Consider the following 12,163-nt stretch of genomic DNA (forward strand, 5'->3'; position numbering starts at 1 on the left):
TAAGGTCAAACCTATGCTTGAAAACACATGCTGCTTTTCAGCAGGTGATCACAGTAAAATGGCCCTGCATTCTACATAGTTTGCAGAAAGATTAACCTGACAGCATGCGGCGACAGAGTGCATTGCTATACTATACTATGCTATGCTATAATTTATACACTTCCACTTATTATACACCCTTTATTCAGTATAATTATTATAATTTTCTCAAACAACAGGCCATAAACATTCTTATATAATAAACATGTTTACATCCACTGAGAGAACAGTGTCTGATTTTGATGATCTTACTTGACTGTTTATCCAACAGCAGTATTGCTTTTGTGATTAATGGACAAACGTAATTTGTTCAGAACACATGATAACATACAGCGAGGATGCATATTTAAAAGCACGTAGAGGGGAACATTGTGACTGTTCCCTATAAAAAGCTACTCTCGATGCTGCGCTGAATGCGCTAATGAGAACGTCTTTTGTTCGACCGGTTGTTGAAGCACGTGTGTCAAACACGCCAAAGTTTGGCTTATATAACCTCGGTCAGGTGACGTCACCCGATCACGAACACCTGGAGGGTTTAAATAGATGTGACGCGGGAACATCCTATATATATATATATATATATATATATATATATATATATATATATATATATATATATATATATATATATATATATATATATATATAAAAAGGCAGCTCTCCGATGGCGATCATCATACCTTTTGTTTTGAGTGCTTGGGGAAGAGCACGCGATCCTCGGGCTCTCGGCGAGTGCGAGCACTGTGATTTGTTTTCTATCAAGGTGCTTCGCGCTCGCCTCGCCTTTTTTAAAGGAGGATCGAGTGGATCGCGTGCCGATCCGGCTGAGGCGCGTGAGACGGACCAGCCCCTTTCTCTCGCGCTCTCGCCGGATCGCGAAGCCCTCGCGTCCGTTTTCTATCGCGCCCGGCGCTTCTTCTGAACGGACCGAGGAGACTTCATCTCTTGCTTCTGGGGAAGCAGAAAGTGCCACCACAGAGTGCTCCTCCCGCGACAATAAATCGTATGAGGAGCTACTCGAGGTGGTAACTCACGCAGTCGAAAGATTAAATCTAGACTGGCCCCAGGAGCGAGAGACCCCCAAGCGCTCGAAACTAGACAACAGATTTCTGTCGGGTGGCCGGGAGGAGGGGCCTCAGCGACGGTCTCTCCCTTCTTTGGCGATCTCCACGAGGAGCCTTATTCGTCCCGTGTCTTCGTGCCATCGACGTCGATTTATTCGACTATCGTGGATGCGAAGGCACAGGGCTACTCGATGATGCCCCAGGTGGAAGAGACGCTTGAGGGCTATCTCTCCCCTGGGACTTCATCGTCCCTGAAAAAGCCTACCCTCCCAACCAAGCCGTGCCGTATGACATCTTCGCTGGTGGGGAAAGCTTTTCAGGCAGTGGGTCAGGCTGGTGCGCTCAGGACCGTGGGGGTGCCACGGTGCCAACAGAGAATAAAGGCTCCTTCCCGGCACCCTCAGGGAGCCATTGTTCAATCTCCGCCACCACTGGTGTTTCGGGGAGCAACGGTTTCCAACGAAACGTTGGATGTTCGGTTGCCTCCTGCCACGTTTCAGGACGCCGAACATCTAACAACCCCCCAACAAAACAAAGTGTCAAAATTAGTGCCCCTTTCAGAGAAGCTGGCAGCGTGGAAGCTACTGCCAAATATCTCCCCATGGGTCCAAAAGACCATAGAAAGAGGCTACAGGATTCAGTTCGCATATCGTCCTCCGCGTTTCAACGGCGTGATTTTCACTTCCGTGAAACCGGAATGGGCGCATTTGTTGATACAGGAGTTGCAAACTCTGCTAGACAAAGGGGCCATAGAACGTGTTCCCCTACCAGACAGACAGTCAGGCTATTACAGCCGGTATTTTCTCGTTCCCAAGAAAGATGGGGGGCTGCGTCTGATTTTAGATCTTCGAGGATTGAACCATCACCTCAGAACATACAAGTTCAAGATGTTAACAATAAAAATGATTGTTTCTCAAATCCAACCGGGCGATTGGTTTGTGACAATCGATCTAAAGGACGCATATTTTCACATAGAAATATTGCCACAACACAGGAAGTTCCTGAGGTTCGCTTTCGGGGGCGAAGCTTACCAGTATCGGGTTCTTCCTTTCGGCCTAGCAATGTCACCCCGCACATACACAAAATGCATGGATGCAGCTCTGGCTCCTTTACGACTCCAGGGCATCCGCATTCTAAATTACGTAGACGACTGGCTGATTCTGGCTCAGTCTCAAGAGCTTGCGCTTCGACATCGGGATGTCGTCCTAGCTCATCTCGGATCGCTGGGGTTGAGACTCAACGCCAAGAAAAGCGTTCTCTCCCCTGTTCAGAGGACAACATATTTGGGGGTCGTATGGGGTTCAACCACGATGCAGGCACAGCTGTCTCCTGCACGCCTCGAATCCATTCTGAACACCCTAAAGAGCATCAAGCTAGGCCAGAAAGTCACTCATCACTTTCAGAGAGTTCTAGGTCTCATGGCAGCTGCTTCCACAGTGATACCTTTGGGCCTCCTGCACATGAGATCGTTTCAGTTGTGGCTCAGAGCCAGGGGATTTCATCCAAGGGCCAATCCCCAGAGGCAAATAAGGGTTACGTGTCGAGGGCGTCCAGCAGTTGAGAGGCTACCATGTCCTAGTGCGGGTGGACAACACGGCAGTAGTCTCTTACATAAATCGCCAGGGCGGACTGCGGTCGCACCGCTTGAACGAGCTAGCGCAGCAGGTTCTGCTTTGGGCACAGGACAAGTTCCTGTCCCTCAGGGCGATTTATATTCCCGGGCACATGAACAGGGGAGCAGACTTGCTGTCCAGACAAGCTGTGACACATGGGGAATGGAAACTCCACCCCGAAGTAGTCAGTCAAATCTGGGAAAGATTTTACGAAGTGGAGGTGGACCTCTTTGCTTCACAGGAGACAGCACAATGTCCCCTCTACTTCTCTCTGACTCATCCAGCTCCCCTGGGTCTGGACGCGATGGCCCATGTGTGGCCCAGAATGCGTCTTTATGCATTTCCTCCGATTGCTCTGCTCCCCGGAGTCCTAGCCAAGGTCTGTCAACAGGGGTCTCGCCTCTTACTCATAGCGCCCCGTTGGCCAACCAGAATATGGTTCTCAGATCTAATATCTCTCCTCGACGGCTCACCGTGGGCGATTCTGGTGAGGAGAGACCTTCTCTCTCAGGCACAGGGGACAATATTTCATCCCCGTCCCGAGCTCTGGAATCTTCACATCTGGCCCCTGAGAGGGACCAATTAAGTGATGCTGACCTTTCAGCCAATGTAATAGAGACTATTCTTAGCGCTAGGGCTCCCTCCACTAGAAGAGCATATGCCACAAATGGCGCATCTTTGAAAGTTGGTGTACAACACACCATGCAGACCCAGTTCACTGCCAGATTGTTTCAGTGCTAGAGTTTCTGCAAGAGAAAATGTCCTCAGGCACACATCTCTCAGAACTTACGTGGCCGCCATTTCGGCTTGCCATGTTCTGATTGAAGGGGCTTCCGTAGGGAAACACCCTCTAGTTGTTCGCTTCATTCGAGGAGCTAAGAGGTTGAGGCCGCCCACTAGGGGCGACAGTTCCTTCATGGGATCTAGCTATAGTGCTTGAGGGCTTGGTGGACACCCTTTCGAACCACTAGAGTCAGCGCCTGTCAGGTTTCTGACCCTAAAGATGGTTTTTCTAACAGCTATTACTTCTCTGAAGAGAATTGGGGATTTGCAGGCTCTGTCAGTCTCGCCATCCTGCCTAGATTTTGCCCCTGGGCTGGTAAAAGCTATTTTGCATCCTCACCCTAGTTATCTTCCGAAAGTTCCATTCTCGACTGTAAATCCGGTTGCCCTTGAAGCCTTCTGCCCTCTGCCATTCATGACACCGGAGCAGGAGAAACTTCACTTACTGTGTCCAGTACGTGCTCTCCAGATCTACGTCCACTGCACTACACAACGCTGGGGGTCCAGACACTCCTAGTGCGGCGGCGTTGGTATTCTCGTTCCCATTAGCGCATTCAGCACAGCATCGAGAGTAGCTTTTGATAGGGAACGTCTCGGGTTACTTGACTGTAACCCTGTTCCCTGAAAAAGCGGGAACGAGATGCCGCCTCAATGCCACACTGTGGGCGTGACTGGATGTCCTTTCAGACAAAAATTTGACCTGATGTTCCCGCGTTACATCTATTTATAACCTCCAGGTGTTCGTGATCGGGTGACGTCACCTGACCGAGGTTATTTAAGCCAAACTTTGGCGTGTTTGACACACATGCTTCAACAACCGGTCGAACAAAAGACGTTCTCATTAGCGCATTCAGCGCAGCATCTCATTCCCGCTTTTTCAGGGAACAGGGTTACAGTCAAGTAACCCGAGACGATTTCAAATCCTGGTGTTTTAAAGGGGTAGAAAATGATTTGTATGTTAAACTGTTAAGTTACTTTTGAGTTCTGAAACTTGCAGTATATTATAGTGCAACCTTGTATATGTGTAAATATCAATTTTACCCACTGGCAAAGATACAATGATGGATATCTGTTGGTAATTAATCATAATTTTGCATTGACATTATGTCTATTATGTACTATTTACAATACATCATTTGTACATTCTCTAGGGAGAACAGGGGAGAACAGGAGATCCGGGTCAACCTGGCCCAGCAGGTGCTGATGGTAAGCCTGTGAGTACTACACAGTTTAATACAACCTAAAATTAACCTGAACACATGTTGTGTTCAATGCAGTACTGAGGACTGCAACATGCATTATCTTCCCCACAAGTGTGTAAGGATAGAACGTTCCACGGCATTCACCATACAATAACAATTTTTATTCTTTCAGAATGTAAGAATGTTTGGTAATAATTTTTAAAATGTCCATACTGTTGCTTTTTCATAGTTTTTTTAATTACATAGAATAATTAGGGCTGTCAGTTTAAGACATGAACATGATAAAAGGGTTAGTTTACCCAAAAATTACCCAAAGTTATTATAGGTTTAAATTATATTCTTCTTTCTGATGAATCTAATTAGTTATATAAAAAATATTCTTGCTCTCCCTAGCTTCACAATGGCATGGGTGGGTGTTTTGTTTATAATTGTTGGTAAACATTAGAATATGGAACACTTGCGGAAAAGTATATGGAATATGGAATATGGAAAAGTGCAAGAGTAGGCAATGTGTTACGAGAGTAGGCAATGTAGATGTCAGCAAGCTCAAGATACAACTGGTTTCCTAAATGAACCAACTCATTGTAAGCCAGATAATCTTTCATACCAAAACCAAGATCAAAAGAACAATACATACCATGAGGTGGTAGCTGACACTATAAATGGTTGATATCTTATTGTTTGCGATATACCGGTAAAAATTCTCCCTAGATTTAGAATTCTTCCCACGACAATAATGTGTAGTCGTTGACACAGTTCTGTGTGCCGAAAGGCGGAAATGGAATATGTTTATCACTAAATGAGGAGCCTTGTACAAGCTGGATCTCAAATATGAAATTTAACCATAAGCTTAGTGAACAGTTTTGGAGACTTTGATGTTTCCCAATACAAAGAGATAGATGCTGCACTTGGATGCCCGAGAGGTGTTTTATAGATGGCTGCCGAGTCACTTTGGTTATGCTCTCATAACAAGAGCATAAATCATCCATAAACACTATCTCAGCATGCTTACAGCCCAGTGACAGCAATCACGATTGCCTGAAGCAAACAATCAGCATCCAAGACTGCACGGATAAAGACCATCTTTAAAAAGGTGTTCACTGCCCATGTTACCAGCAAAACACTACTATATGCATCATTAGAATTACTAGCAACACAAGGGTTTCTGCTTTTTTCCTGCTTAGAGGTGATGGGAGTGATTGCTCAAAAGCAACTACTCAACTCTGAGGCAAAAATCTGAATGATTGGATGCACACCCACTTATTATATACCCATGAGTACAACGGAGTGTTTAGGAAGGCCTGTTCCAATTGCCAATATTCATTGGCCTTTTTCGTACTACTCTGAGGTGATTGGGGTTCCCAAATGAGTCCCCAAACGTTAGTGTCAGCGTAACACTGAATGTTGAACTTTAAGTATCCATTTCCAGTAGGAGCTCAGTTACACAAGTTTGAACAGTAAAAGCTATTAAAACATTGGAGGAGAACACAGTCATTGTTTCCATAATAGTGCTATACATCTTGCCCAAGGGAGTGAAACTAGATAAAGCACGGAGGAGCTGTAAATGGGTTTGTGGGCGTTTGTGGGGTTGCAATTTTGTCTGCAGCTGCAGTATTTCTAAGCATGAGAAAAAGTTGTCGAGCATGAATGATGAATAACCCACAAAAGAGCTCTGAAAGTTTGGTGAATGTGCAATATTGCAACACCTGGATGCCATACTTCATGTCTTCATGTCTTTATACATGTGTGTCTACATTATGCACACATGCCTGCTTAACTGAACCATAAACAGATGTTTTTTTCAGTGAAGCAAAGCATGTTTAATTTCATTTAACTGTATTATACTTATAGCTTTCACAGATAACTGTTACTGTTAATAATGTTAAAGTTAACATCTCTGTATAAACTGCCTAGTTCTAAACATCGTTAAGATATGTGAAACTATGACTTTTGGTAGCAAACACCAGTAAGGAAGAAGTAACTCTTAACCTCTTTTTTTTTAACTTTATCAACAAATGTATAAATGATCAAAGGATATGTTTTACCCATATTCAGTCTTTATCTATAATAATTAGTATTTTGTAAATAATGAGAAAATGAATTTAATATAAGAAAATAATTTGCTGAACAATTAAAAATCTCTCACTTTCTTTCGTGCAAATGTCTAAAGTCACTGCCACTGTTTAAATAAAAGAAGTCTATTGAGGAGAATCTTATGAATATAGTGCCCTTTGAGGCTTGGCAACTGTATACAGTAATCTCATAAAAAGCAGAGAATTGTGCAACATTCTCACATGTCAACAATATTTCTGATTTACAAAAAAAATCTGAATTTCAAAAAAACAGTGGGGGTTATTTTATGTCTCCAAAACAAAGGCATAAGTGTCATCGTCCAGCTGGAGACTGCACAAATCTTTTATGTAGGCGTGTTCAGATTGCACACACTAATAATAAAGAGCATACTCAGGACAAATCATGAACTTGCTCATATTTTTGAGATTTATTCCTTGTCTTTGTGTCAAAAAACAATATCATTTTCAAGATAAATTTTACAATACTTCCGAAAACTCTATTATCATTCGGCGCTAAAATGTTGGTTGCTAATACAAACATACCTATTATAATTTTTATGAAGACATTCCAACAGACTCCATAGGAGAACTTAATAATAAAAAGTGGTTATTAGAAATGGGTCCTTTTCATATCAACAACAGATCTGAATGATTTCCTGTAGGTTCAGTATTTCATGCTAGCTTCCGCTGATTCAGACAGAGCTGTATCCTATTCTGCTATACCATCAGTGTCATCCAATTCAAAACTTGTATGAACTTCTGTGAAACACAAAAGAAGATATTTTGAATAACGTTGGTAACCGACCATTTGCTGGTAGCCACTTCCGCAGTAGAGAAAATTCTATTCGATGGCTACCAGCAACATTCTTGCTTCATATCGATCATTATACTCTTTTGTGTTCAACAGAAGAAAGAATCTCATATGGGTTTGGAACAACATGAGGGTGAGTAAATGCAGATAGTGCTTTAATTTTTGGGTGAACTTTCCTTTTAAGAGCCAGGGCTTTATTTTTTTCCAAAAGAATCGATAAGGAACCGTAATTATAAGTTCCTCCATTAGAAGCACAATTCTATGATTTCTGGTTAGTTTGATTTGAACCTAAATAAATCATGCTCTTGAGCAAAACAAGCAAGATAACACTAAATCTATCTGTTATTACACACCATATACACACATGCAGTAGATACTAAACAAAACACCAAACCAAGGCACAAGGAAAATGCCGGAAAATAACAAAACGAAACATATCTCGACAAGAATGAACAAATGCAGAACATGGGTCTGAATAAACACAGGGTAAACAATAACTAAATTAGAAACAGGTGAACGAAATGAGAAACCAATAGGAATACACTTTGAAACAAAAAGGCAGCAGGAAAAGAACATGTATACCAAAAAATGATACCAGAATAAGAGTCCTTGGACACAGAAACTTCGGCACAACTTGACAATATTCAAATTCAGAAAAAATGCATTATAAGTGCCAAGTATGATGTAAGAAGGAACAAGAGACTGAATCAAACATCTAAAAAGTAAGCAAAACAGCAGAGAAATACATTGCTGCTTGGGAAAAATACAACTCAGATCAGTTACTCAGTTAAGCTGATTTACATTTTCCAATTTTTACTTTCGTCAAACTTTGGTTATTCTGAAACACTGGTAAGCAAACATTTGATAACACCCTACTGACAGCAAATCCATTCGACTGCACCACTTAAACCACGGCCCTGCTGTATAATTTACACTACTTTTTTTTTTCTTACTTACTTTTTCTTTTTTTTCTTACTTTTTTTCTTACTTTTTTGCTCTAATGAATAAGGGAAATTACATTTTTTCATGATATGATCCCTGTGAAACGTGGGGAAATTATAATGTAACTTTTTGAGTTGTGTTCATTTGCGGGACTGTATGTCAAACTAATATAAGACTCTTTCTTTTTTTGAAGGGTGTCCCAGGTTTTAGAGGAAGTCCCGGCTTTCAAGGCACTCCCGGCATACAGGTATGAATGCACAAGTTAATATGGACATACCCTTTAAAATCTCACGAGATACTTGATCATGCCACTGTTTTTCCTCTGTCTGAGCAGGGGCCACGTGGAGCTGATGGGCATAAGGGGGAAAAGGGAAGCCCTGGGGAAGCAGTAAGAAGCTATAATTTTATTCCTCAATGTACTATTTTATTTATGGCAACTCAGATACGTATTTCAAGGTTTTTAATTGGCTGGAGTCAATACTTTTTTGGTTTTACTTGATTGGTTTTTATTAGATTTTGCTTAGTATATTTAAGTTTGGGTAGAGATTATTTAGAATATCAGTAGATTATATAGGAATTATTTCACTGAATTTACTGAAATGATTTTTTTTCAGTGTGTGTGTGTTTGTCTTTAGGGTGACAGCGGTATCCCCGGATTACCTGGGCCTCCTGGCAAACCAGGTGAAAAGGTCAGTTAAAAGATGTTTAATAAATATTGTAGGTGGAATCATTTATTTGGCCATTGCTATTTTATCGTTGACAGCAAAATATCAAACATAACTGACTATACATAGGAACATCATATATATATATATATATATATATATATATATATATATATATATATATATATATATATATATATATATATATATATATATATACATACATATACTTTTTCTGTACCAAGATGCCTGTGCCATTTTTTAAATTGTCATTAATCAGGCACATATAGGTTTTTGCTTTAACTTGGTGGAAATGTTTGGTGGAATATTTTGGGGGAATCATGTGTAATGGATTTAAAATGTGTAAAATGAATATGATGACAGTACTACATTTTAATTCCAATTCAAGGATTATCAAATTAGCCAAAATAAGCAATAATCAGAAATGTATACGGTAGAAATCTGTGGGTGCTTATTTCATGTGGACCTGCCACAATCTTGAGATACTCCACTTATACGTCTTACATGTTAATATCATGTTAACATGGATCTTACATGCAACTTTTGCATTTAAACCTTAGTCCATTAGCTATCAAATTAACAACTGATTAGAAGGGTTTCTTATTAAAGCAAATATCAAGAATACCATTACATTACTATTTTTTAACAGCTTGCAAATGCCTAATTTGTATGTCACAAAATGTGAACTAGTTCTTAATAAAAATGCTTATTTGATCCTTACCTTTTCATAGCGTTATGAATGAGTTTGCATGTTTACAAAAAGTACCAGGCCATCAACGTCTGTAGTGCTCTTGGACAATGCTGGATTCTTCTTTGCTAAGCCTAGAAAAATAGTATTGATTAAAGGACATTCATCATTATTGAGGTTTCTTGTAGACCACTTTGCATAAAACACAGGAGAGAATTACATGGACATGGCCACAGTTCTCTCATTTTCATAACATAATAAGTTCTACAATTAATAACTTTAGTGACACTATGTCTTGAGGAAATTTTTAATGTGTGAGGAAAAAAACACCCGAAGGTTTGCTTACATACTAGTTTCAATCATCTCTGGGTTTACTTTAGGTGCAGAAACACCTGCTGGATCTCAAATCAACCGATTCAGAAACTTCTAACTATCATTAAAAACTGCAAACAGACCTTAATATAAATTCACGAGAGCAAAGATTTTGTCAAGTGCTGGGAAAGGCAAGATGACTTTAGCGGGATCCGATTTCTTTGTGGAGAATTTCGTGGGATCACCAAGACTTCCAGGACAGCTTACTTGTTTTTCTAATATATATATATATATATATATATATATATATATATATATATATATATATATATATATATATATATATATATAATACATATTATTACGGTTTATTGTAGACTAGACTGTTTAGAGATTTATTATTCTGGCATCGCACTACTCGACTTTTGCAACAGACATGCGCAGCTGAAACAGCGTGAAGTCTGTGTGACGTAAGGGGATAATTGGTCCATAAGCCACTATTATCAGTTCGCGCCAAGTATAACAGAAATAGTCAAGGATTTCCGATGAAAAATGCTTTTCAAAACGCAATATGTAAATAAGGCGCTATCATTTTCTTGTTGTTAGTTTCTATTTTTAACGGGAAACTGTAAAATACCCACGCGCTGTTTGCAGTTTCTGTGACGTTTCCAACTACGCCACACCCCCCCTGTGCCTAAAAAAGACACCTCAACCAATTTGTATACCAGTTTGAACTGGAACAATGTAGTTTATTTTCATTATATATTATAGCATAAAATATAAAATATTTTCAGTTAAATTAGTGTTAATCATTACTTTCTCATTTTCTCTCTAGGGGTCTGCTGGTAATCAAGGAACACAAGGATTGTCAGGCAAAGATGGACAAATGGTATGGACACTTTCCTCTTAATTTTTTTTAAAGGGATAGTTCCCCCCAAAATGAAAATTATGTCTTAATTGTCTTTACAGACCCATAAGACTTCAGTTTTTCTTCAATTAAGATCTTTTTGATGAATCCTGAAAGTTCCCATAGACAGCACAGATCTGTAGGATCTCAATCAAAGCTCAGAAATGTGGGATCATTGAGATTATTCTCTAAACTTTGTAAAATTACGGTTGAACCACTGATGTGACATGGATTATTATTATCGCTTTGATCATTAATCCTTTAATGTTATTTGTTATCTATGGGAGGGTCAGATAACTTTCATCAAATTCATCAATTCATTAAATTTGTGTTTTGAAGATGAACAAAGGTCTAACACAAGGTTAATGACAGAATTTTCAATTATACTTTTAACTAGTATCTTTTTTTTTTATTTCCAGCTCTGTCTCTTCTCAAAGATGGGTGTTCTGTTAGTTTTTATTCCTCTTGACTTGAAAATTTAGTGCATTTCAAAATTTAGGTCTAGTCATTCAGAATAAATGTAGTCTCTGCTTCTCTTTGCCATCACCTGACCAATAATGCTAGTATTGTTCTAAGACTGTTCTTGTAAAACAGTGACTGCATACCTCAGCTCTTCACTGGATGTGTTTTTATCCCACTTTAAATCTACAATCCCCCTGAGATTATAGCTAATGAACAGCTGCATGGAGGTTTTTTTTTTTGGTGCATGATCTTGGTTATTGAATAAGTCCCTGTGCTGAAAAGTACTGATATAATGTTGGAATGATACATGATGTACTTTGTGCTTAGGGAGATGCTGGTATGGATAAATAAAACAATAACTTTCACAAATCAAATCTGTTGATGGCTTGAACAGCAATGCAACCTCGTTTGTTTGTTATGTTCAAATACTCTATATTGCATTAACAGACATGCTGTCTATTTTAGGGAGAAAAAGGAAGTAGGGGCCCTGCTGGTCCACCTGGATATCCAGGAGAGCCTGTATGTTTACCACTTAATCATTTCTCCCATTTGTTTTTGTGAGAGGTCAGTTATTATACTTTA

General features: G+C 39.9%; 1 protein-coding gene across 4 annotated transcripts in view; it reads left to right on the forward strand.

Annotated features, from left to right (window-relative positions):
- col21a1 (collagen, type XXI, alpha 1) overlaps positions 1-12,163 on the forward strand; it is a 52,471-nt gene that overhangs the window by 11,866 nt on the left and 28,442 nt on the right. For all 4 annotated transcript variants that reach the window (XM_043234594.1, XM_043234597.1, XM_043234595.1 and 1 more), the window contains 6 exons: positions 4,651-4,713; positions 8,720-8,773; positions 8,861-8,914; positions 9,162-9,215; positions 11,048-11,101; positions 12,047-12,100. In XM_043234594.1, coding sequence (XP_043090529.1) covers positions 4,651-4,713; positions 8,720-8,773; positions 8,861-8,914; positions 9,162-9,215; positions 11,048-11,101; positions 12,047-12,100 — 333 coding nt within the window. The remainder of the gene's footprint in view (positions 1-4,650; positions 4,714-8,719; positions 8,774-8,860; positions 8,915-9,161; positions 9,216-11,047; positions 11,102-12,046; positions 12,101-12,163) is intronic.

The sequence above is a fragment of the Puntigrus tetrazona genome, unplaced genomic scaffold, assembly GCF_018831695.1.
Source record: "Puntigrus tetrazona isolate hp1 unplaced genomic scaffold, ASM1883169v1 S000001170, whole genome shotgun sequence".
NCBI classification, from domain to species: domain Eukaryota; kingdom Metazoa; phylum Chordata; class Actinopteri; order Cypriniformes; family Cyprinidae; genus Puntigrus; species Puntigrus tetrazona.